Source organism: Crocuta crocuta, unplaced genomic scaffold (genome assembly GCF_008692635.1).
Source record: "Crocuta crocuta isolate KB4526 unplaced genomic scaffold, BGI_CrCroc_1.0 scaffold41, whole genome shotgun sequence".
NCBI lineage: Eukaryota > Metazoa > Chordata > Mammalia > Carnivora > Hyaenidae > Crocuta > Crocuta crocuta.
The window spans coordinates 12,002,991-12,029,415 of record NW_027529428.1 but is presented as its reverse complement, the minus strand read 5'-3'; the positions used below and the strand labels follow the sequence as shown (position 1 = coordinate 12,029,415).

Below are 26,425 nucleotides of genomic sequence, written 5' to 3'. Positions count from 1 at the left end.
AGCTGGGCCCTCCCAGTTGCTGGGGTGGGTTATTTTAAGCTTGGTTGAATGTGTCCAGAGATCCAGATGACATTTTTAACTAAGCTGCTTTATTAAACCTTGTGATAAAGCATGATGATGTTTATTGAACACACAGACACACATCAGCAACTTGTGTGTGAAACTTGCCCTAAGGATTTTCTATAAAACATCTGTTCTCTCTGAGCCCTTCGTGAACTAAGGAGTTTTGAGAGTTTCTGTAAAGACTTGAGGGATAGAAGTTGGAACCTAGTTTTGAGGAGTCTGAGCATAGACATTGGGTTCACTAACCTCAACCCCCATCTTCTGAGCCCTCACTACTCTTGTGTTAGAGAACAGCGATGGAAACAAATCCTGTGGTAGGATTTGAACAGGATTTTTTAAAAGAATAATAGGCAAGGGGAAAAAAAGGTCTGAATTTCCCAGGGAGTTTTATTTTTTTAATGTCTTTTTAAATTTATTTCTGAGAGAGAAAGAGAGAGAGAGACAGCGTGAGCAGGGAAGGGTCAAAGAGAGAGGGAGACACAGAATCCGAAGCAGTCTCTAAGCTCTGAGCTAGCTGTCAGCACAGAGCCCGATGCAGGGCTCAAACCCATGAACCTTAAGATCATGACCTGAGTCAAAGTCGGACGCTTAACCGACTGAGCCACCCAGGCGACCCTCTCTGAGAGTTTTAAACTGAAGGCAGAAAGCTCAATGTCCTTTGTTAGCCTACAGCCTTGACCGTTCACTGCTAGCCCCCCACTCGCAGATTTGGCCAATATGCCTTTATAAGTTTCCATTTGCGTAGCCAAAGGAAAAGCTTTAGGTCCTTTTCTGATGACTCTCACTGATTATGAATAAGAGGATATCTAGAATATATACAAGGCTTGTTAAAAATCCACATTTTCTTAAGCTTTAAATACCTTTCATCTCCTATATTTTTAGTAATGTCAGATTTTGGAGTGATGCTTATATTTATATGAAGAGAACATTTTCAGGAACGTTGAATCCCCAAAGAAATCCTTTCTCTTGGCGTAAGGTCGCAGACATTTTTCTTTCCCTTTCCAAGTCTCTACCTATAGGTGTTTTGCACAAATATAATATTTAATTGTCGCCTGTCTATTATTTTCCTCTAATAAGAGTCCTCTTAGGGAAAAGTTGAAATCAGAAGACCAGGGTTTATTCTATTTGACAAAAGATGCCACAGTATACTGGGAGGAGGGTTTTATAACAAATGGCTAATAAGTGCACTATATGAAAGGCTTTTCCAAGTTAGTAAAAAATTCAGAAGAAATCTTGTCAACTATAGCAATAAACACCTGCAAATGAGATCGGCCTCCTTAATACCTGAAGAAATAGAAACAAAAACAATGCATCAAGTTGGAAGAAAAAAAAAAAAAAGGAAAGCCCTCAGGGTTGGCGTGAATGTTGGAAAATTGTTCTGTTAAATTGTCAAATGGAAGTTCCATGGAAATTGTTCCGTGTTAAATGGAAGTTAAATTGATAGAACCTTTGGCCTGGGCGGTTTGGCAGTATGTATCAAAATTAGTGGACTATTTATCCCGTAATCCAGGAATCTCTTAATCTAAGAATCTATCCTGTACATTTCCTAATGCAAATGTGGATATGTCTACATTCAAGAATACTCCCTGCAGCTTTTGGAAAAGAAAAACTTCTAAGCATTTACATGTTCAACAGAAGAGAACAGGTACATAATTTACGGCACAATCACACCATGGATGCATTAAAAGCCACCAGCAAAGGGATGCAAGAAGAATGTGAATGATCGTTTAGTCCGTGAAACAAAGCAATTAGTAGGGTATCATGGGCAGCATGATGCCACTGTTGGGTATGTAACGTAGGCATAGAAAATTGGGTTGGAAGGACATACTCCAGCTAACAGGTGACAGTGAATACGTCTGGGGTGTGTGGGGACATAAGGTGGAGGAAGAGAATCCTCTCTCTGACTACTGCATATGCTTCTCTCTACTAAATGATCATCCGTGGACGTGCATTGCTTTGGTAATTCAACACATCAGTAAAGAGTAAGAAAGCAAAAATTAGGTGTGGATTTGAATCATGACACTACCATTTGTAACTTACATGGCCGTGGAGCAGTCACCTGGCCTTCTGGGGCTTGCTTCCTCCTTTATAAACACGGGGAAGGTAAAGCCACTTTCCACACATCTTCCAGAGGGGTTGGGAGGATTGTATATGGTAACGGATTATGAGCGGTTATTTAGTCACGTAACACAATTATTACCAAGCTTTTTCCCTCTGAATAAAATAAAAGGACATGTGCGTATGTATGTTTTATTTTAGTCTCGGTAGCTTTACTGATCGGAAGGTGCCTGTTGATGGGGAGATCACAGTTCTTTGGTTAGGCTTCTTCCGAACTTTTGGTACTCCTCCATGCTGTGGGCTAAGGCTTGGGTGGTGATTCCTGAAGTCGCCCTCCGTCCCCGCTCCTAGTGCGTGCATACACCACACATGCCACACACCCCCGCCCCACATACTCATGCACACATAAACACACATGCACACACACCCTGCTATGGACCTCGAGGTGGCAACAGCTGCTCTGGCATAGACTTGAACTCAAAGGACTTTTTTTTTTTTCTGGGTCTGTACATTATTTCCTGTTATGACTTAGCTGAGTCAGTGCCAAGCTTTTCCCCACCCTAAACCTTTCTGAGGCTCACACTGTGCTAAAGCAGAACTCCCCTCTACCGAAGCCAGATCTTAATCTGCTCATTTCATGAGGATTTCGCAGCCTAATGGACGGGGCCATGTGAGCGGTTCCTGAGAGGAGCAGACCAAGCAGAGGCTGAGAGGCTCCACACTAATCTGCTGAGTCGTCTGAAAATGCACAGCTGTAGGCACTAGAGATGCATTAAAGTATTGGGTCAGGATGTTAGTTGGTCTGCCTGTTCCTGCCGCCTTGCTGAACGTTTGGTTAGGAGGCATAATCTTTTTTTGGACAGGATCTCCCAAATGTAAAGTGACAGATGCTAATGCGGAATATAATACAGAAGACCCAGCCCTGCTGTCATAAATAACGGTAAATTGTTTAATCTTGCTGAGTTGTAAATCTTTTATTGCCAGAGGTCTTTAGTTCACTGGGACAGAGTATGAGGAGTGGGGGCTCTTAGTAAATGGCCAGTAATTATTTCCCAACCAGACAGAAACGGGTCTGATGGAATTTATTTGTAAAGCCAGATAAATGCATTTCAGTGGATTGTGACAACCATTCAGAAAAAAACACATGGCTATAAAGACTGAGTTTTGAGGGGAATGTACATGCCTATATATACATATGCCTGTATATACACATATATATACACCTATATATGGGAATATATTAGGATATATATGTAGTGGTATGTGTATATACATTCACATATTCACATATGTATACACATGTATTCTATCTATAAAGATGCCAAAGATGCTGAGTTTGTTATATATATATATAGCTTCATATATATGTATGTATATGTGTGTGTACATATACGTGTGTGTGTATATATATATAAATACACATTTTTTTCTGTCTACCTATAAAGGTGCCAGATTGAAAGTGTTCCTAAGCATTTAGAAAATTTATCAAATAGCTTATGTGTGCGCACATGTGCACAGGACACCCCCTCCCCCAAATACATGTTTTCTTCCCTGGATGCATTCAAGAGGAGAGTAGACCAGATGTCAGAAATGTTTGAAGCCTGCATAGACCTGAAGGAGGTGACTTAATGTTCCCAAATGACCTATGTTTCTATGATAATAAATAGAACTTGTAGCGGCGTTGGATGGGCTGAAAGTAAGAAACAGAAGTAATATAAATCATACTGTTGTAGGCAGGAATCTGTCTTGCAGGGCCAGCTTTCTGCAGTGAGTTCAACGCCACGGGCAAGTTAGGGGCTCGGCATAGTACATACTAGCAGACAGTACACGTCAGAGGCACAGACACGGGCAATGAAAGAAAGACATCCAGGTCATGCGAAGGGTAAAGCCATGGTCCTGTCCCTCCTCACCAGGGGCTTCGGCAGCTTCTTAGTGAGGACGCTTGGTGGTTAAAGAAGAAAGAAGACATTGTGCTTAATGTCAGCAGGTTACAACTAATTTGCCGTTTCATTACTGGCAAGCTACATTCAGTTTAATTGATTTCATAGCAGGTTTTAGTCCTCAAACACTTTTTAGTTTCACATATAAAACCTCGGGAGGAAGAACACTGTTCTATTAGTCAATAAAGGATGGTACATTTAAATAATGGAAGACGCTACAGATACTAAAGTCATGTTGTGGAAGAATATTCAGTGACATAGAGAGATAGATGCCAGGGAAGGACCAGATATGTTAAGTGAAAGATGTAGGTGACACAAAAATCCCTTTTGTAAAAGCGTGGAAAAATGTAAATGAAAGAGAGAGAGAGAGAAACAGAGATACAGGTACGAGGAGTACACACAGAAAGTTAACGTGCTCATTTTTAGATTTACAGAGCCCTCTCAGTTTCTTCTTGCTGATGTGTACTTCCTAAATGTTCAAAAGGGAACGTGTATTTTATATATACAACATATATATGTTGAATTTGTTGCTTTGCTAATCTACAATGGTTTTCTAATTATGTTCTATATATTTGTAATTAAAAAAACATTGTAGGTTAGCTAAACAACAAATGCATTCAATTACTATGAATTAAGGAATTCACACCTAAGAATTAAGAAATGGCGTTAGGAAGAGAAAGGAAAGCAAAGGTAGGGCCTTGAGTATTTATTTGGAGCCAGGAGCTTGCCTACATTACCTCCTCTCACCCTCCATCTTTTAGATAATAAAACCACGAAAGAGACACCGAAGCTTTTGCCCGAGGCCACATAGCCTGTAGGTGGGGAAGGTCACTTTGCATATCCTTTCCTGTCGGATACCCAAGTCTCAGATCATCTCCGGGCACTCAACTCTGCCTTCTTGACCCAGGTAGATCCAGTGGTTCCTATCCTGGTCTTCATTTGGGTTGATCACTTCATAAACCAGCAGCAAATAGACCCTTTCTCATTTTAGTGAGCCCAGTCCTATGCCTGAAGATGAAGATTTTAGTATTTTCCAGGCGCTGTATTACATAATTACCGGGAGTGACAGAAGTTCTAATGTCACCACCAGTATTTTGCACCTGAGGAAGGCTCGATGGCCTGCTGCTCACTGAGATCTTGAGAAGCGGTGAGCTGGTTGAGGAACAGAATGTGGGCCAAACTTCTGCATGCCTGCCACTTCTCTCCACCTGCCCAGATGTTGGGGACTGAATGCGAAATCCATCTTGGTTTGATTCTAGTGGACTCTCATATCCCCTTCCAGCCCTTATGTGTGTGTGTGTGTGTGTGTGTGTGTGTGTGTGTACAGAGTTCCAGGGGGAAGGGAAGCTGAGGATGGGCTCTGTTGTTCCCATTGGTCTGCGTGTAACAAGGCCTATTAGTACATAATTATCCACGTGCAAATGGGGGAAGTCCCTTGATGTTTGGATAACCACAGCCATGTCTTGAGTTTGCTATTTCTTGAAATTCCACTTGGCCATCTCCTTCCTCGTGTACAGCACTGCACAAAGCCTGGCTTTGGGCTTTTCCTCGTGGGTTTTGGTTTTTGTTTAACTGAGAAGACAGGAAACAGGCATCTATGTGTGTGTGGCTTTCCATGTGGTGGCTGTGTGGTCCTGCACAACACTCTCTGTGAACCATCAAGGAAGCTTCTGTTTATTACCCTTTTCACTCTCTAATTCACTTTGGGAATTGCAGGGATGTGACACAGCGAGTGGAGGGTACTGAGAGACGTCATGCTTCTTTTTTCTCTTCTCGCTTTGGGACTCTTTTTAAAAATTGACTTACTTAAAGCTAAAAGGAAATCACACGGGGCAAGGCACAGTTAAGGGAGCTCACACGTGAAAACCATCCCACACTCATTAGTGTTACATTCCTGGGGCAAACTCATTTGAGGAGTCAAAATTCTGCCTAGACTCTGAGATCCTAGCCCGCGGCTTTCAGCCGCACACCACCGCTCTCTAGGACTTTGAGTTAATTAGAAACTGTGAACTCATGGCGAAACCTAATTTAGAAGAATGGTTGTTTGTGTTCTGAAAAGAGGGAGCCACAAGAAAGAAAAGGATTTTAAAAATTAGCTGCATGCGGCGTCTGGGGTAACAGAATGGCAGGGCACGGAGAAAGCCTTATGGGATAAATGCTCTCTTTCTCAGGACACTGGTCTGTGGCGTGTGGAGGGGCACACTGATTCCCTCGGCATCCGCTATGCCCATTCAGGGCAGTAATGTCGCAGTCCACGTGACGTTTTAGGACCTGATGGGAGGTGCCGACATCACGTTAGGAGAACAGACACAGAGAGATGGTTAAGTAACTGCACCTGGGAACTGTGGCTAATTGCACGGTGCGCCCTGCTCTGCGCGCACCTTCCTAAGATGTTAGGAGTCCTGGCTAGGTCGGAACAAGCTCAAGCTGTGTCAGTCTGTGTGTCTGGGAAAGCGCGTGTTTCACATATGCCTGCGTGACAGTGTTCCTGTGGCTTCCTGTGGATCCTGAGATCATTATGTGTGTACCACCTGCTGCAGGTGTATGTGACCATGCACTAGGGTCCTCTTTGCCTCTCTTTCCAAGTGAGAACAGAAGGGTGTGTTCCTCGGTGGCAGGAAAGCCCACCCCGGTTCCCCTTCTTCCAGCCAAAGCCAGACCATATGGAAACGGAGTGGCACTTTGTCCAGGGGCCCCTTGGGAGGGTCAAGGAGGGAGCAGCAGAATGCCTTGACGTGGGGGCTGCGTCTGGGTTTCCCTCAGGAATAAAAGTCAGCTGCTTCCTGCCCCAATGCCATAAACAAAACCAACGCTACTTATGTAAGTAGACCGACTTCTTGCTCAGCAACAGTCTGCTACGTTGGTGGGGGGCTGAAGGGGGTAGTATTTCTAGGACTTTTTCAGAAAGTGAAATGGTAGTTCAAGGGATAACTGGCTGTCTAGAAATGAATCTGAAATGTTGGAGGAAATGGATGGAATTTGGAGAAGGCAATAGCATCATTTGTGTCATGCTTCACTTCACAAAAGTTTTTTTTCTTTATGGAATCTCATCAGCAGTGAATTTTCACAACCCTGCCCCCTCTCGGCTTTGCAGGCATGAAGCCTCAAAGCGACGTGACTTGCCCTAGTCGGGTAGAGAGGCAGGACTGACATCCCGATCTTTTAACTTTGAAGGAGAGTGCTTTTCTTTAAACAAAGGCTTCCAAAGGCTCTATTTCTTTGATCAATTACTAGCTCTTGAAACAGTATTTTCCCCACTGGCATTTGTCTTGGGATGATTGGCAGAGGAGAGGGTGAGGTGAAGAGGAAGGGCAGAGATGGCTCGATGCGGCCCCCAGCCCGGGAATGCAGGGCCACCAGAAGCTGGAAGAGGCACAGATCAGATTCCCTCCCGAAGCCGTCAGAGGAAGGCAGCCCTGCTGGAGTTGAGACTTCTGGCCCCCAGAACCATGAGACACTCAGTTTCTCTCAATTTTAAGCCACCACGTTTATGGCAATTTGCTACATCAGAGCCTCCGGAAATGAATATAGATTTTGCGTTTGTTGGGAGATTTTTGTGTTAATTTCCCAGGGCTGCTGTAACTAACTGCCATAAACATGGTGGCTTACAACAACAGAAATTTAGTCAGTCACAGTTCTAGAGGCCAGATGTGTGAAATCCAGCAGGGCTGTGCTCCCCCTGGGGGCTCTAAGGGACAATCATTCCATGCCTCTTCTGGCTTGCGGCGGCTCCCATATTCTTTGGCATTCCTAGGCTTGCGGCCACCTTATTCTGATTTCTGCCTCTTGCTCTGGATGTATCTTCTCTCCTGTATCTCCCCGTCAGTAAGAACGAAGCCCCTCCCCCTCCATTATGGAAGTGGCCCACATGTAATCAACCAGCTGGTTAGCTGATCGCCTTGGGATTTATGCCATATTAGGGGCGCAGCATCAGTCTCTGTCGCTGGCAGATGGGGCGCCCAGTGGTGGCCGTAGCCATGTTGGCTTTGGCGAGAGGAAATGCGTGTTGCTGAGTCCATGTATAACCTCCCTTCCTGCCACCGTGGCTGCTTTGTTCCTGAGCCCATTGGTCAATGACAGGAGTGGCTGGAGAAAGAGGCTGACTGGTATTCACAGAATAGGTCATCCTACCCATTCATTCTCTGCTCAAGTCACTTTTTAGTGAGCATTAGAAGCTCTATCACTTAGTCTCGTGTATCTTTGCCAGCCCTTATCATGCCTCAGATGTCGCGCGACTAGATTTATATACAGCGTACAGCACTACCCCATTCTTCTGGTATTGGTGGGGTAATGAGCAGGTCTGCCTGGGTAAAATTTCCAGATAACTAGAATTTAATCTTCTGTTCATCACTTATAACCAGACTGTTAAAGGTTGAACTTTTATTCAAGTATATTTTTCTCACATTGACCTTCTTAAACTGAATATATAGTACCTTCTCAAAAAAGAAATCATTGAGACTCAGTTCAGATAAAAAGTTGGTCTATAACCTCGACTACTTGACAAAAAAATTGTACACATTTGTTTCTGTATTTTTTCCAAGTCCTGGTCACAAAGCGTATAGAACTTTACATTGTTGTAATAGCATCACAGTTATTTTGTATTCTGCCTTTTTGATTTAGCACGAAGGCATTGTCTATGTTCCTTCTATACCATTTAATTAAACAGCATTTGTTATAGCAAATAAGCCATTTTAACAACAATTCCATTTTCTGCCTTTAAACACAGTAGAGAATGATTTCTCACCCACATCATAGTCTGGTGTGGATTATTGCTGGTGAGCAAAGACTCCTTGGCTTCCGTCTTGTGGCTCCGTATCTCCTGGAGCCCCGTGCTCACGGGCACCGAGTCTGTAGAAGAGGAACTAGGCAGAGGAGGTAGATCTGTTTTTCACCGTCCTGAGCCCAGAAGGCACATGCTTTGCTTCTGTTCCCATCCTCATGGTCGTTTATCACCTGTTGTGAAGTGAGTCGTGTGGGCACCTTAGATGTAAGGGTGGTCTGGGAAATGTAGCCCCGGGCCGGGGGCTGGGGGGCAGGTGCTCCTCAATGACAAGTCTGTCCCAGGGAAGGGGATCATAACTTTTTGTGGACTCCGAACCAGCTCTTCCACAGCTGCACGACCTTGGTAATGATCCTTTAAAATGGCCGAGGAATATTCCATCCATTGGTACATCACGCTTTATTCGACAGGACCTTCATTATTTATCTTTCCGTGTTTATAAAGATTGTTTTTAACTGTGTCACTTCAAATGAGTACCACTGTAGGAATTATCTGCACACACATGCCTCTTCCCCCGTTAAAGATTGTTTCTTTAATGAGCAATCCTAAAAGCTGGGAGAGACAGAAATTCATGAACAAAGGTTACAGATATTTTTCAGAGTCATGAATCTGCAGACTTATTCCTTGAGGGCAGTGACTAAACTGAAGTGATTGTTGTATCTGCAGGGTCTTTGATGTCACTTGTTTCGCGGTAACATGCAATACAATGAGTCGAATGACTAAATACATTTTAACAAGAGCGCGTGGACCATAATTCATTATGACTCTGGATAACAAGTTGAGTGTAATTATTGTCTTGTGTTTTCCCGTCTTGATAAATGACAGCATCACCCATTGTTATTACAGGTAAAAATCTGGGAGTGGATTTGTCCCCTCGCTGCCCCTTGTATTGGTTGTTCATTGCTGTGCAGGAAATTAGGACACCGCTTATGGCCCAAAATGATAATGAATATTTATTTTGCTCACAGTTATAGAGGTTGTTTTCACATGGGGACTCTTATGAGGCCCCAGTCACATACTGGTGGGGGCTTTGTCATGAAAAGGTTTGACAGGGATTGGTGGATCCACTGCAAGATGACCCCCTCGCACAGCTGTCTCCGAGTAATTGACCCTGGGACAGGAACCCAGATAGAAGGAGGCAGGCATGTGAATATCTGGGCAAGAGTGTTCTAAGCTGAGGATGGAGCAAAGACAAAGGCTCTGATCATGCCTGCTGGGTCTGAGGAATGGTAACCCAGCCAGTGTGGAGAGAGCAGAGGGGGGGGGGAGAGCGGAGGGGCGTCAGGTAGTGCAGAGCCTTACAGATTATGATGACAACCTGGGCTGTGCTTCGGGTTGGCACAAAAGTCATTGAAATGGTTTGCTGACATGATCTGACTTGCTTTTTAAAAAGGTCCTTTGGACTGCTCATTCCGTGATCTTACCTTTCTTTTTTAAAAAAAGTTTATTTATGCTCTGCATTCAGCGTGGGGTCTAACGCGCGGCTCCATCTCGTGACAGTGAGATAGCCATGACCTGAGCGAAAGCAAGAGTCAGACACTTAACCAGCTGAGCCACCCAGGCGCCCCTGAGTCTGTGACCTTTTGAAATGTAAATGGTATCACATCACTCCCACTGCTTACAGCCCTTCTAGGAAATCCCTTGGCCCCCCCCACCCCCGCTCTTATTATTGTCATGTTTATTGTTATTATTGAAATTGACACCCCATTATTCTCATCACAGAACTCTGCTGATTTCCTTCCTACTCCGTATCTGACTAGTAAATATTATTATTTGGCTTTTTTGTTTATGATCTGTCTCCTCCACTTGAAAGTATGTACTTTGGGGATTTTGTGGGTCTTTCCATACTGAATTTTCCCAGGACTGCCTTGTTCTTGGAGCTCTTGTGTTTGTTCTTTGCACATTTTTTTCTGTATCTTCCCTCATTGTTGTATTTGGTCAGTGACGTACTTCTAGCAATGCCAGAGTTAGTGTCGGGGTAATTTTGGTGCTGGGCTGGGTGCTGGAGGTTGCCTTGGCTTGTGGGCTACAGCAATACTTCTCAAACTTTAATGGACAAATGAATGGGCTGGAAGGAGAGGAGAGGATCTTGTTAACTATGTACTGATTCTTCTTCTGTGGGTCTTGAGTAGACCTTGAGGTTTGCGTTGCTACCAAGCACACGGGTGGTGCCCATGGTGCTGGTCCCTTGAGTAACAAGGGAATTTGATCACCAAGTTCAACTGAACATTGAAATCACCTGTATAGCCTTAAAGACTATGAAGCCTTGGCATACTTCTAGATATGCCAGTATAATCAGTCTGAGATGCGGTCTGAATATTGGTAATTTTAAGGCTTCCTTAGGGATTCTGAGTTGTCGTAACATTTGAGAACCGCTGGATTGGATGGCACTGGTCTCTATTTTAAGACAAAGCATACCGAGCAATACTCTATGGGCTCTGTGGCTTTCTTTTTTAAAATCCAGTTTGGTAGCTACAGAAAGACTCTGGCCACACCCATGGATGACTTCCAGATCTCTGCCTCGCATGACCAGATCGTTTCTCCAGTGTCCCCAGCACAAGCTGTCAGTGGCAGAAATAAAATTCTTGCGTTTATAAGAATAGTTGCTTTGAGTGCATTTAAATACACCTGCTGACAACAAGGCTACATGAAGCCAGGCCTCTTCTGTCTGAGCTTGTGCTGAGACAGAGAGAGGGAGGGGGTGAAGCAGAGAAGCACTCCATTTCTTTTTGCTTGTAATTTCTAGCATGTTCACGTGCAGAGTTTCTAAGCCAGTAACGAACTAAGAACCTCTTGTGCAGTTCATTCTAATCCTTTGGTCATCAGAAGTGGAGGGGCACATGGTCCCCAATGTTTATAGCCATGCTATCAACAATAGCCAAATTAGGGAAAGAGCCCAAATGTCCATCAACTGACAAATGGATAAAGAAGACGTGGTTTATATATACAATAGAATACGACTTGGCAATGAGAAAGAATGAAATCCTGCCATTTGCAAGAACGTGGAGGAACTGGAGGGTATTATGCTGAGTGAGATAAGTCGGTCAGAGAAAGACAGATATCATATGTTTTCACTATATGTGGAACTTGAGAAGCTCAATGGAGGACCATGGGGGAAGGGAAGGGGAAAAAATCGTTTTAAACAGAGAGGAAGGCAAACCGTAAGAGACTCTTGTTCTCTTGAAGAGCACAAACTGAGGGTTAATGGGGGTGCGGGAGGGGAGAAATGGGTGATGGACATTGAGGGATCCCACTTGTTGGGATGAACACTGGGTGTTGTATGTTAGCAATGAACCATGAGAATCTACCCACTAAACCAAGAGCATGCTGTCTACAGTGTATGTTAGCCAACTTGACAATAAATTATATATATATATATACACATATATATTAAAAAAGTGGATGTTTTGGGGCGCCTGGGTGGCTCAGTCGGTTAAGCATCTGACTTTGGCTCAGGTCATGATCTCACGGTTCGTGGGTTAGAGCCCCGTGTCGGGCTCTGTGCTGACAGCCGGCTCAGAGCCTGGAGTCTGTTTCGGATTCTGTATCTCCCTCTCTCTCTGACCCTCCCCTGCTCACGCTGTCTCTCTTCCTCTCCCAGAAATAAATAAAACATTTAAAAAAAAAAAAAAAGTGGATGTTTCAAACTACTAAAAATCAATGAGGCAAATCCAATTTACAGCTTAGTTGACTGCCAGATGTGGGTGCCCCAAATGGTATTGGAGACACTGGGCCGGAGAGGCAGTGCCAGAGCTCTCCTTTACCCCTAACCCCAAAGCCCACTCAGTTCCTTTTGCAAGTGATTTACTGTGTTTTCACTGAGCCTGGCACACTTCCCATTGAAATGCCTTTGATTCCATGTAACTGGATTGATTCTTTTTCCTTGGCCGATCTAGATTGGACGACTGATTATTGGACAGAATGGCATCTTGTCAACACCTGCTGTTTCCTGCATTATCAGGAAGATCAAGGCAGCTGGTGGAATCATTCTAACAGCCAGCCACTGCCCTGGAGGCCCAGGGGGAGAGTTTGGAGTGAAGTTCAATGTTGCCAATGGAGGTATGTAGTTTAGAAGATACCTTAATCTTCACAATTTCTGTCTTCTCACCATTATTGTAGTCTTACAGTGACTCTCTGATGGTAGACAAACAAGGTGGAGAGCAAGTGGTTCAGAAAGTTCCAGTGAGGTGCCTGCCTTAGGGTGCTCCAGAGGAACACAACCAGTAGGCTATGAAGAGATTTATTACAAGGAATTGGCTGGGTTCCGGTTTAAGATGGCAACGTAGGAATATCTGGTACTCCCCTCCTCCCGTGGACACACAGGATCTACAAATATATGGAACAATTTCCGCTGGAAAAAAAACCCTGAAAATGAGCAGAGCAAGCCCTTTATACAGGGCAAATGAGAGGGAAACCACATCAAAGTGGGTACGAGAGGCTGGGACACAAACTCACCACCGGTGAAATGACCCACCCTCTGGAGAGAACGAAAACCTAGAGCTTCTCTCTGAGGAAAGGAGGGTTCATACTCTACATTGGGCATCCCGCCTTTTAAGGCTGGCACCTGAGAGATGAGCCCCCCCCCCAACATCTGGCTTTGAAGACCAACTGGCTTGTGCCCTTGACCCTCAAGGCTATGACCAACTGAGGGATGACTCTTCTTTTTTTAATGTTTATTTTTGAGAAAGAGAGAGAGAGAGAGTTTCTGAAGTGGGCTCTGTGCTGATGGCAGAAAGCCTGATGTGGGGCTCAAACCCATGAACCCTGAGATCATGACCTGAGCCTAAGTCAGAGGCTTAAACAACTGAGCCACCCAGGTGCCCTGAAGGATGGTTCTTAAAGGGCCTACACAAGGGGTGCATGGGTGGCTCAGTCAGTTAAGTGTCTGACTTAAGCCTGGGTCATGATCTCACAGTTTGTGAGTTTGAGCCCTGGGTTGGGCTTTGTGCTGACAGCTCAGAACCTTGAACCTGCTTCAGATTCTGTGTCTCCCTCTCTCTCTGCCCCCTCCCCTGCTTGCACTCTGTTTCTCTCTCTTTCAGAAATAAATAAACATAAAACAAACAAACAAACAAAGAAACCCAAAAGGGCCTACACACAGCCACACCTGCCCCGGGGCTCAGCGAGAGAGTTGGCTCATGAGATCATAGAGGCTGAAAAATCTGGAGCCCTGGAGACCCAGGAGAGGAATGGCAGAGTCCTAGTCTGAGTCCAAAGGCCTGAAAAACTGCACAACTGATGGTGGAAGTTACAGTCCAGACCAGGTTCAAAGGCAGGAGAGAACCAGTGTCTCAGCTTGGAGCCGGACAAAGAGAGTGGCTGCTCCCTTACTCAGCCTCTTGTTCCGTTTGGGCTTGAAGCGGGCTGAATGAGGCCGCGTGCAGGGGGCGAGGGTACTTTCTTTTACTCAGTCTTCTGGATGCAAATCTCCTCCAGAAACACCCTTACGGACACACCCGGAATAAGGTTTAACCAAATATCTGGGCACCCTGGGCCCAATCAGGTTGACATATAAAACACAGGATCACAACGCTTGACGTGGTACAACCACAAAGTGGCCCAATGAGATCTTGAACCCATTTGGTGTTTCGGTCCTCTGTACTCCTTAGTGCAGTCAAATGGTTGAATAATTGATGCTTATCTGATGTGGAAGGGCTCTGGATTTGAAAGCAGGAAATTTGAATCATTTAGACCATTCCTGTCATTCTACATACAGATGAACAAATCAAATCCTCAAGAGGCTGTTACTTGTTCAAGTTCACATGGCTGCTCAAGGCCAGACATATGAGTTTTTAGCATAACTTGTACATTTCCTCTTTCCCATAGTGTTGACTTTGTCTCACTGAAATGCTTATGATCATTTCACTTTTTCTTATGCTTACACTTACAGCAATTTATACAGCTCCAATGTATTTGGAGGTCTTTGTGGGGTGGTTAATGTATGTAGGGATGAATTAGAAAAAAAATGTAAACATCTATAAAGTTAAGGAGGATAATAAATGAGTAGCCTGTGTCCATTATTTGTTTTTCCATCTGCACGTTTTTTCCCCCTAAAGTATTTTAAGGTAAATTATAGCATGAAGACATTTTATACTAGATATTTCTGAATACATCTCTTCAAAAGAAAGACCTATTCCCACATAACGACATTATCACGCCTAACAAAAATAACACTAATTCCCCAGCATCCTTTAAAACCTCATCTATACCAGGGGCACCTGGGTGGCTTAGTCGGTTAAGCGTCCGACTTTCGCTTGGGTCATGATCTCGCGGTTTGTGGGTTCGAGCCCCGCGTCGGGCTCTGTGCTGACTGCCGGCTCAGAGCCTGGAGCCTGTTTCAGAGTCTGTGACTCCCTCTCTCGCTGACCCTCCCCTGGTCACGCTGTCCCTCTTTCTCCTAGAAATAAATAAAACATTAAAAAAATTTTTTTAAACCTCATCTATACTGAAATTTTTCCAGTTGCTTCCAAAATATTATTTATAGCTGTTTCATCCCAGAACGGGATTCATCGCAGAACCATGCAATTCATCTGCTTGTCAAGTCTCTAAATTTTAATCTAGAACCCTGAGTCCGCTTTACTAGGTAGGTAGGAGCTGAATTTTAACCCACAGCAGTTACTTTTATGAATTGTTTCTGGCCCTGGCCAGGAATTCTGAAGGCAATATTTTTTCATTTCCCCTGCCTTACAACCATTTGGGACATTATCCAAACAAAGGAACATCACTCACATCAAGTGTTTAAACAAACAAACAAACAAACAAACAAACAAACAAACAAGGGTGCCTGGGTGACTCAGTCGGTTAAGGGTCAGACTACGGCTCAGGTCGTGATCTCACAGTCTGTGGGTTCCAGCCCCACATCGGTCTCTGTGCTGACAGCTCAGAGCCTAGAGCCTGCTTAGGATTCTGTGTCTCCCTGTCTCTCTGCCCCTTCCCCACTCACACTCTGTCTCTCTCTCTCTCTCTCAAAAATAAAGAAACATTAAAACAAATTTTAAAAAAAGAAATAAAAAAACAAAGAAACCCACAAAAAACCTTATGAAGTATTCCATGATAGGAGGAACTCTCCGTCATTAAAATCACACCTAGGACCACAGCTAGTCTTGGAGCAGTTACTGAGAATTTCAGGAAAAAACAGGCAATATTCCGGTATTCTATACACTGTTAAAACAGGAAATCAAATGGGCTCAGAAAACGGCAATTTGTAGAGAAATGTGATATCTGTTGCCAAACTAAGCAATGAATTTCAAGTAAGCACCTGGAATTTATATTTGATTTCATATCTTGCAAGAACACCTCAGTCATCTCTGTGGCGTCCTGTGAGGCCTAAGGGGAGAAGATATTACTTAAATATCCATTTTGTAGACTAAATTACAGGAGGAAATGAGACCTACTCAGCCATAGAAGGAGGGGATTGAATTTATCATTTCGCCTTTGACTGTATTGAAAGTCCCTCTTTTATACTTAATGCTTCATATTTCCGTGTCTTGGCATTATTAATGAAGCTCACATTCCCGATGGCGTAGAGAGATTCAGCTGGTTTCTTCCCACTCAAAGTAGAATAAATTTTGCCATAAGTTCTTTTTCAGAACAGGCATTCATTTCTTTTCATTGTGTGTCATATAGATAACATTTTTATGGAATTAGTGGGCACATTCAGGGAAATGGGACACATCTGGAACTATGTTGCTTTTATTTTATTTTGTTTTGTTTTATTTTGTGTTTATTTACTTATTTTGAGAGAGGGAGGAGGGGCAGTTAGAGAGGGAGAGAGAGAATCCCGAGGAGGCTCCACGCTCAGTGCAGAGCCTGACATGGACTTGAACTCATTACTATGAGATCATGACCTGAGCTGAAATCAAGAGTCACGATGCGTAACTAACTGAGCCATCCAGGCGTCCCTGGAACTACGTTGCTTTTAAAACGGATTTAGAGGACAGGACCATTCTGAGCATGTTTTTAAGTATAGGGGAAGATGCTAGAGAGGAAATGGAATCAATAATAAAAGTACTGGATTTTTTTTTTAATCTTACAATGTCCGGGGCACCATACTCACACCTTTACGTGCATTATCTCATTTAATCCTCCTAACAACCCGATGAAGTGACTGAAGAATAAAATGGTTTTAAAAAGTTGACCAATGTCACAGAATTAGTAAGCTGTGACACTCAGTCAGAGCCTAGATTCAGGGAGAAGGCAGAACATTTGAATAAGAAGGCAAGGAATGGGGAAAGAAGCAACCCTGAGGGGTGCAGAAAGTAAGTTTGGGGAAATAGCTCCTAGATCTATTGAAAAAGAAGAAAGATTGCCTGCTAAGATCATGAGACAAGGATAAAGAAGGGACTTGGAACATATTTTGTAAAAGGTACTCTGGGAAATTTGTTGAGAATTCATGGGAAGTTGTGATGGTTAGCAGCCTCATTCTTAGAGGCAGCCAGTCAGTGTTAGTTTGTGACTGCCTCCAGCACCATGTGAGAGTCTGGGAATGGCAGCAGTGGGGAAAGGTGACAGCAATGTCCCAGGGTTGGGGAATGGCAGTGTGGGCGTGGCATAGCCTCGTGAGGGCTTGAACTTGTTACGGGAGTCTGAGCTGACATTGGACTCTTAGGATTCAAAATCCAGCCTCAGTTAATTACCAGTGATGGGACCTTGGTTAAGGGTCTCCCCCTCTTCAAATTTCATTTTCCTTATTTGGAAAATGAGGATAATAATAATTCTTCATCTGCTTTTTGTGAGTGCTCAATTACATAGAAAGTGTGAAACGTGGTATATGTAAGTTTCAGTAAATGTTGGCATATGTTATCATGCTAACAAAGGTATGGCTCAAATGGTGGACCAGTGGGTCTTGCCTGGGATAAGAGACCACTGAAACTAGAATGGACCAATAGCCTGTGATTATTCAAGTGATGACGAGCATCAGTATAGGAATGAGCAGGTTCAACAGAGGTACAGAGTAGGGTGGCTGGCAGATAAGGAGTTTGTGGGTTGAGGACATTCCAGTTTGATAGTTTTGAAGGACTTCAAGCGACAACAATACTTAAGATATGACTCTGCCAGCCATTGACTAAAATGAAGAGGGAAAGTCATTGGAGTAAAAGATGTCAAGGAACTGGGAAGTTGTCACTGGCTGTAGAGGTTGTTGATGAACTGTGGGGGTCACAACACGAGTGGCTGATTGGCATCATAGAAAACCAACATTCTAGAAGTTGTTTCACCTTTGGAAATTAGCGTGCTTTGTCATCACGATTCAGACTTTTCAAAAATGAGCGACCTAGCCGAAGAACACAATATGGAGCCTGGGAAGCAGGGCGATATGAATTGTCTAAGCTGACAATCATAAAAACCGTAAAAACCAGACAAGGCTATTTTCGGTTTGAAGTTTTGCGAGAGGATAAAAAATGATGAGGAGTGAAGAAGGAGGGCCATGCTTTTCTTTCTTTGTAGTCTTTACGTTTCCTGTAGGACAAGGAACTATGGGAAAAATCGATGAGGCTCTCTTTCCCACGCACTGGAATGCAGCTATTGCTATTCCTTTATTGTTAAAACAACTTCCTTGAGGTATAATTGATATACAAAAAAATATATTGCACACATTCAATGGGTACAATTTGATGTGTTTGGATGCTATTCCTTTTTATATGTTCCATGAACATTTATTGGGAAGCAAAAGCAGTGCTATGCTTTAAGGCAGCACTATCTAATAGAAATACATGGTGCGTCAGAGATGATTTTAAACTTTCTAGATGCCATGTAAAAAAAGCAAAATCAAAAGATGAAATGAATAATGCAGTTTAAAACTAATATACTGAAAATATCATTTTAGCATATCACTATAAAAAATTAACTGCATCTATTACATTTTTTTCGGTGAACTCTTCAAAATCGGACATGTATTTTACAATGACAACACAGACCGATTTTGCTAGCCACACTTCAAATGCTCGATAGCCACATATCGCTAGTGGCTCCTGTACTGGACAGTGTGGTTCTAAAGATTGGGATAGAAAAGAAATTATTTCTTGATTTCTGTTCAACTGAAAGTTACACTGTGGTTGGGTAATTCATACAGAATCTATCTATTGTCTATCTCACTATCATTTATATTTTAGATCTCTCGATGTACTCATTTGATTTCCAAGCCTGTCACAAAAAGCCTCAAGTGCGTTGCATTATGATATAAAGCTTAAAATGAAAAGAAAAACAAAGGGAGTGCAAGTTGTTGATTTTCCATTCATTTAGAGCGTATCACAACCTAATTGTCCTCTCAGTCTTATAAGGAAATGGATCACATATTTTTGTTTAAACCTCATTTCATTTTGTTAGAAAAAATTTTAAGTTTATTTATTTATTTTGAGAGAGACAGAGTGAGTGGGGGGGGGCAGAGAAAGAGGGAGGCAGAGACTCTCAAGCAGGCTCTCCTGCCAGCCCAAAGCCTCATGCGGTGCTTGAACCCACGAAACCATGAGATCAGGACTTGAGCCCAAACCAAGAGTCGGATGCTTAACTGACTGAGTCATTCAGGCACCCCATTTAAACCTCATTTTAAAAACTTGGGAGTCACTAGGGAGTGTGTGTGTGTGTGGGGGGGGGAAATAGTTGACCCTGGGAAGCTCCTGCCTCAACACGGCAGCCAACCTGAGAGTAGAAGTCATACTCTCTTTCTTTAGGTGCACTTTGGAGGCTGCAGTTTAAATCTGGGATCCCTCACTTAGGTCAAGTGCATATTCTCTTGGTGTCTCATATCCTGAATAAAGCTGATTACATAACCGGGTCTCCCCAGCAGGTGTGAAACTATTTTTAGGGAAGATGTATCATTGCTGAGAAGTGGATTCAGACAAACAAACATGTGGGTCATTAGCCTATGTAGAACAGGTGAGGCTGACCCAATTTCCTCCATCATGGATGAATACCGCGTCAGGAGAACGGAGGCTAATTGAACTGTGAACAGTTTGTCCATTGTTTGGATAACAAATGCATCTTTCTTTCGCTTGGTGGTGGAGGAGATAACATTTCTCTGATTGAAGTTGCAGACACTTTTAAAAAAATTTTATTTTTGGTGGTGCGCTACTTTCACACGTTAGGTCCTGCACCAGATGTGGTCTCCGACAAAATCTATCAGATCAGCAAAACAATTGAGGAGTACGCCATATGTCCGGATCTTCGAATTGACCTGTCTCGGCTGGGAAGACAAGAATTTGACCTGGAGAACAAGTTCAAGCCGTTTAGAGGTAATAGATTATATTTAGAAAAAGCCAGAATATCTCCATGGGTTGGTGGTGACTCTCGCTTCTACAGGGGAAGGCACGCATTAAAGTCTCTGGATTGTCCATTTTGGGATTGACCCTTGAGAAACAGATGAACCAAGACTGTGGTGCACAGGGAAGTGAGGGCAGCCAAGATATTCATAACTGGCAACTTTTAAAAATGACTCTCTAAACTCTAGGTCACTTTCAGTGTGTACAAAAATAATGCCATGGCTGTGTCCCTTATAGCATTCCAAGAATAGTCTGTGAATTGCCAAAACATGTCTTCCCTTTTCTAATCAACTAAGGGGAAGATGCTGGAATATCTTAAACAGTTGAGAAGAGACTCAGCAAGGTAGTGGGGGTTATGAAAATTACCCATGGAAGGTAGGCATTTCTTTCCCAAGCCAGAACCATGCTGTTCAACTTGATTCAATGCACAAGTAATCACCTATTCTGTAGCAAGTACTATGTTAGGAGATTTTACAAAGGAGCTCAGTAAGTACTGAATGGAGTTAGGCAAAGAACAGAATGAAATTGCACCAAATACCCTATACTGTAGAGTGACTAAAACTTCTGGAGTACTCAGATTATAACCTTTAATTTTTTGGATTAATACTGAACCATATAATATCGTTAATATCATATATATGCATATTATTATTCCCCTCTCTTTTATCCTATTGCTTTTGCTCAGAAGGTATACAATTAGCAATAAAGCCAACTGTTTGTTTACTCCTTTAGTGCCCCATGAGCTTAAGTACAGTTTGTATTCAGATGTTACCCTTATTTGACAGTAATTTAACTTAGCTAAAATGATTAAATACGTGACTCATAGTCACATGGCCTTTGAGGGACAGAGAAGACTTGAAATGGACTGTTGAGGGGTCCCACGTTAAGCTAACACGACTACCTTTTTCTTGAAGGATTTTGAGTCAATTGCTTGCTTAGCTAATCAGAAATTAATTGAAAGCCCTGTGATACTGGAAATCATGGTGTCTCCTTTTATTAATCTCGCTGGGTGCATGCACATGTGCACACACACACTTGCTTGACTCCTATCAACGAGAGATATATTACGTGAAACAAAATGAGTTAAATACCCTTGTTTACATATATTTGGAAAAACTGGACAATGAGATGACTGGGAAAACCCAGGCATTACCAATCAGGAAGAACATGTTATTGATTAACTGATTTTTGGTACCTTCACAATTTTTATAGTTGTTCAGGCGACCTCTGCATCTTTGGTGAGCTCAGAGTCAGGCAATTGCTCAGCCCCATTGCTAGTTTGAGGATTTTTCTAAAATGCTCTGGATACTGGGAAGTGGGGAGAAGAATCTCTTGGCTCACAAGAAGAATTTGGAGATAATTGTTTGGGATCATTTATGTGCTGTGTTCTTGCTGTTTTAAATGTTGAGCAGAGCTTGAGTTAATTGGAAACACATCATTCCTTGGCATTTCACCTTAAAGGGTCAAGAGCATGAACCATTTGATGTGAACTTTCAATCTTCACTAAATTCTACTTGATTCTTGTTTTTTACATTTCTGTTTACTATGTGTTATTGACTGTGAATACCAAGTATATTTGGGAAAGTGGTTCACAGATTAAAGAACCAGAATGAAATTGCCAAAAATATTCTCCTGTATTGTAGAGTGAGTAAGACTTCTAATGTATTCAGGACATAACATTTTATTTTATAAATAATTATTTTTTATTGTAATTAAATGTAAAATATACATATCATAAAGCTTAATATTTTAACCATTTATAGGTATATATTTCATATTGATTAATTCTTAACTTGTACGAATTAATATCCCCCTCATGTCAAAGGATTGATTTTTTAATGAACACAAAAAGTTACATTTTATATGAATGGGCACATTGATTATATATGAATGGGCACATTGTATATGAATGGGCACAATGACACACACTGATTGTAAGTGCAAGGAAAAATATTTTTAGATTTGTATTTGACCAGATGATGAGATAGTTTCATATAAAATATTAAAATTCCATCCATTCGGAGCTCCTGGGTGGCTCAGTCAGTTGAGCATCTGACTTTGGCTCAAGCCATGATCTCATGGTTTGTGAGTTCGAGCCCCGTATTGGTCTTGCTGCTGTCTGCCTTCTGATCTTCAGAAGCTTGCTTCAGATCTTCTGTTCCCCTCCCTCTCTGTCCCGGCCCTGCTCACACTCTCTATCTCTCTCAAAAATAAATAAAACATTAAAAATATTTTTAAATTCCATCCGTTAAATTTTATACCTGGATTTACTGAAAATTATGAAAGATGGATTGGTAATATCTTACCAGGCTTAATATTTCAGAATTCCAAAGTAGTGTGTACTTGAAACATTTGAAGGACAATATCCATACATATTAAAATTTAAGTAGGAATTTAAAAGCAGGGCTTATGGACAAATTTTAGTGCCTCAAGAGTCAAATATTTACTCTTCCAGGAAAAGTACTTTCTCAGTATTAATTATATGCTGATGGCCACGTCTGAAAAAAGTAATGTATTTTGGGTTTTGTGTATCTGTCAAATAACTGAAAAAGACTTGTTTTGGATTCCTGGTCATTGGGTTGTACTAGACATTGAAGACCATTCGTGTTTAATGAGGGTTTCTAAATATGTGGCATTCACCCTGAAATTGGTACTGGACTGGGCACACAAGAGACTTCATACAAAGTCAGGAATATATCCTTCATCACCAGTTCCAACCCTGGATTTGGTGGTCACAATGGCATTTGGAAAATAAGGTTCACTGATGTCACTCCTTGATTTGTTTCAAGCTGCTGAGTCATTCTTTGGCTCAGCCTCACAGGAGAGGCAGCAGGGTGTGCCAAGATGCTGCTTAGTGTTGAGGTGTGTGCATTTTTTGGGAAGGAGTTGGTAGGAGGATGGTGGGCTAAGGGGACATAGTTTTATCCTAACTACTTTATTTTGTGGTTGATTTTTCAATTACAAAGAAGAATGTATAACTTGTATTATTTACACCCAATGATGACCTGAAAAGTCTGTAGTATTTTGATTGTGCCTTGATTTGTGACCTAGCCTACAAATGAACACTTGGCTTCCCACATGACGTGTACGGTTATGATGGAATTGTGATCAGAACTTTATGCTGTTAGGTTAGTTATTCTTTTTTTTACACTTCCAAGTAGACTTCATGAGTAGGGTCATTGATGTTTCCTTTTGCTTTCCTATCCTTAGTGGAAATAGTGGACCCAGTAGATATCTATCTCAATCTCCTTCGGACCATCTTTGACTTTAATGCCATCAAGAGTTTGCTGACGGGACCTGGCCAACTGAAGATCCGAGTTGATGCAATGCACGGAGGTAAGTTCATGGTCTTTTCCCAATTGGTGGACAAGAAATGTTAAAGAGACCTCTACCCATGTTGGGTTTCTGAAATTATGAGGAAGATTGGATTCATAGATATTCACACGATGTGTGTATATTCAGGTATTTGGAATGCTCTGAAAACTTGAGTTCTAACTTCTCTCTTTTTTTTTCTTTAGTTTTTTTTTAAATATCATTTTTAAGTGAAGTGTAATTGACACACAATGTTACAGTAGTTTCAGGTGTACAACAGAGTGATTTGATAGCTCTATATATTATGCTCTGCTCACCACAAGTAAAGCTACCATCTGTCACCATACAACGCCATTAAGATACCGTTGACTACATTCCCTATGCTGTATCTTTCATCCACATGACTTATTCATTCCAAAATTGGAAGTCTGGCTCTCCTGCTCCCCTTCACCCATTTTTGCCCATTCCCCTATCTCCCTTCCCTCTGGCAGTTTCTCTCTTTTGATGCAAATAAAGATAGTGGTGAACAAATGAGTTAGAGGCATGGCTCTTCAAGTGTGGAATGGATCGTTAACTGTAGGCATTAAAAAATATATTTTGATCAATGTACATGCAGTTTAAACAGTCAAGTAGTTCAAAGTTTATTATGAAAAAACTCTACCTCCAACTTCCCCCAGTTCCCTATAGAGGCAACTTTTAAAAAAATATTTTTAAGCTTTTTTTGTTTCTTTGTTTAGATATTTATCTTCCTATTAAATACTATGAATATATGGCTCCTTGTTGAGTTTCAGTCTGGGCATTCCTGACTTTATACCATGGAAGATGAGGTGGTAATTCTTTTTCACCCTTTCCACTCACTAAATCCAAGCACACTTCCTTCAACTAATTAGATCATCATTTTGGTAAGATCGGCATCCAGCGTCTACAATATCATAATCTTGCCAAACCATGCAAAGTACCGTAAATATATTTTCTCACAGCACAACTTTTTAATCTCCTTTGTCTTGTTCTCTCTTTGCTTAGTTTTCACTAGCTACATTTACCACTCTTAACCCCCATACTCTCCCAGGGTTTAAATCTTCTCACTTCTGGTTCCTGCAGATCTCTGATCTGCTCCACTCTGCACTAGTTCCTCTCTGAGTTGTTATCATTATCATTCTAGTGATTCTCTTTACCCCTTCTCATGTTGAAGCTCCTATTTCTGGATCCTTTGTCTTCCATTTTTGTGATTTACTTCTTTGTTTTGGAGGAACACATTCTCCTTGCCCTCAAGGGATATTTGTCTGGATATAGAAATTTAAGATGGATATTATTTTCCTTCAGAAGTTTGAGGGCCTTGCTCCACTGGCTTATAGCCAGTTGTATTGAATTTGAGAAGTCGGATGCTATTCTGATTTTTAATCCATGGTATGAAATCTTTTGTTTTTCTTTTCTGGAGGCTTTTAGGGCTTTTGGCTTATCAGTATCCCTACCTTTTGCGCTGATGAATCTTAGCATGGGATTATTTTCCTCTGCTGTGCTGGGTGCTTGGGAGATCCTCTTAATCTGGAAATTTGTCCTTTAATTCTGTGATTTTCTTAAATTATTTCTTGAATGATTTCCTTTATTATTTTCTCTTTCCTTTCCTTCCAGAATGGTTATTGTTTAGGTACTGGACCTAAGGACTGATCCTTTAGTTATTCTGTTCTCTCCTCTGTACCTCCCCCTCCTCATTTTCCTTTCTTTGTTTTGTGCTATTTTCTGGGAGATTTCCTCAACTTTTTTGCTAAGCCCTCCCGTGAAGTTTTTTCAGTTCCACAATCTGAATTATTATTATTAATGATTATTTCTAATTTCCCAAAGCTTATTTTTTCTTTTCCAAATAATCTCTTTTAAAAAAATAGTGGCCTATTCATGTTTCATGAATGACTTACTTTTTAAATGGCAGGTGTACTGAGGTTTAACTTATATGCAGTAGAACTGACATCTTGTAGGCATTCAGTTCGATGAAGTCTGACAAGAATATATAGACATCTAATGACTCTGACAATCAAGATATAGAGTATTTCCCTCACTCCAGCAAATTCCCTCCGGCCCTTTGTAATCATACGCCTTATCCTAACCCATAGCTCCTGGCAATCACTCATCTGCTCTTGCGCCCATAATTGAGCCTTTTCCAGAAAGCCACGTAAATGGAAGCACAAAATACGTACCCCTTTACTTTTGGCTTCTTTCACTCACATAAAGTTTTAGAGGTGGGTTCATGGTGTTGTGTGTATCAGCAGTGCTACCCCTTGTTACCACCAGGTACTGTTCCATTGCACAGATGAATCACAGTGTGTTTACTTGTTCACCAGTGGACATGGTTAGGATTACTTCTAGGTTTTGGCTATTACAAAGTTGCCATAAACATTTGGGAGCCCGTCTTTATGCATTACTTGATCTCATTTGTCTTAGATCTGAGATTTCCGAGTCATAGGACAAGTGCATATTTCGCTTTGTAAGAAGCTGCCAAGCTGCTATCCAAAGAGGCTGTGCCATTTGCACCACCAGCAGCATATGGGGGCTTCAGCTTTTCCGTGTCCCCACTTCGTATTCTCAGTCCTTTCAATTTTCACCATTCTATCGTATCTTGTTGATCAATATTAAAATATTGCTGGTATATATTTAAAAATTTTTCTTCTCCCTGTATAGTTTCTGTTTCCTCCAGGTTGCTCTTTACTCTTTGTGTTTTGGTCTCATGTTAATTGCATTTATCAAAAGTTTGGTGATCCTTGGCTGTCTGGTGTGTTTAAGAATGAGGCACTACAATTTTTATTGGGAGATCTGAGCTCTTGTGTGGAGCTCATCCTCTGTGGGCTTTACTGTAAGGTCATTTGTGGGGGCTGTTTTGTTCTTTCTTATTGGGCCAGTCATATTCCCTAGACAAGGATCTTTCAGGTTCTTACCCTAGCATTATCTGCCCTAGAGGGAATACAGCTTCTCTTTCTAAATAGTTTGAGCAATATACCTGGTTTTGAGCCTCATTGCCTAGCTTG

The 26,425-nt window shown here is 42.0% G+C and overlaps 1 protein-coding gene across 1 annotated transcript in view; it reads left to right on the top strand.

The window, feature by feature from the left end:
• Positions 1 to 26,425, top strand: part of PGM5 (phosphoglucomutase 5) — a 209,984-nt gene that overhangs the window by 29,837 nt on the left and 153,722 nt on the right. The window contains exons 3-5 of the mRNA XM_077759298.1: positions 12,738 to 12,900; positions 19,923 to 20,069; positions 23,307 to 23,432. Of these exons, the coding sequence (XP_077615424.1) occupies positions 12,738 to 12,900; positions 19,923 to 20,069; positions 23,307 to 23,432 (436 nt within the window). The remainder of the gene's footprint in view (positions 1 to 12,737; positions 12,901 to 19,922; positions 20,070 to 23,306; positions 23,433 to 26,425) is intronic.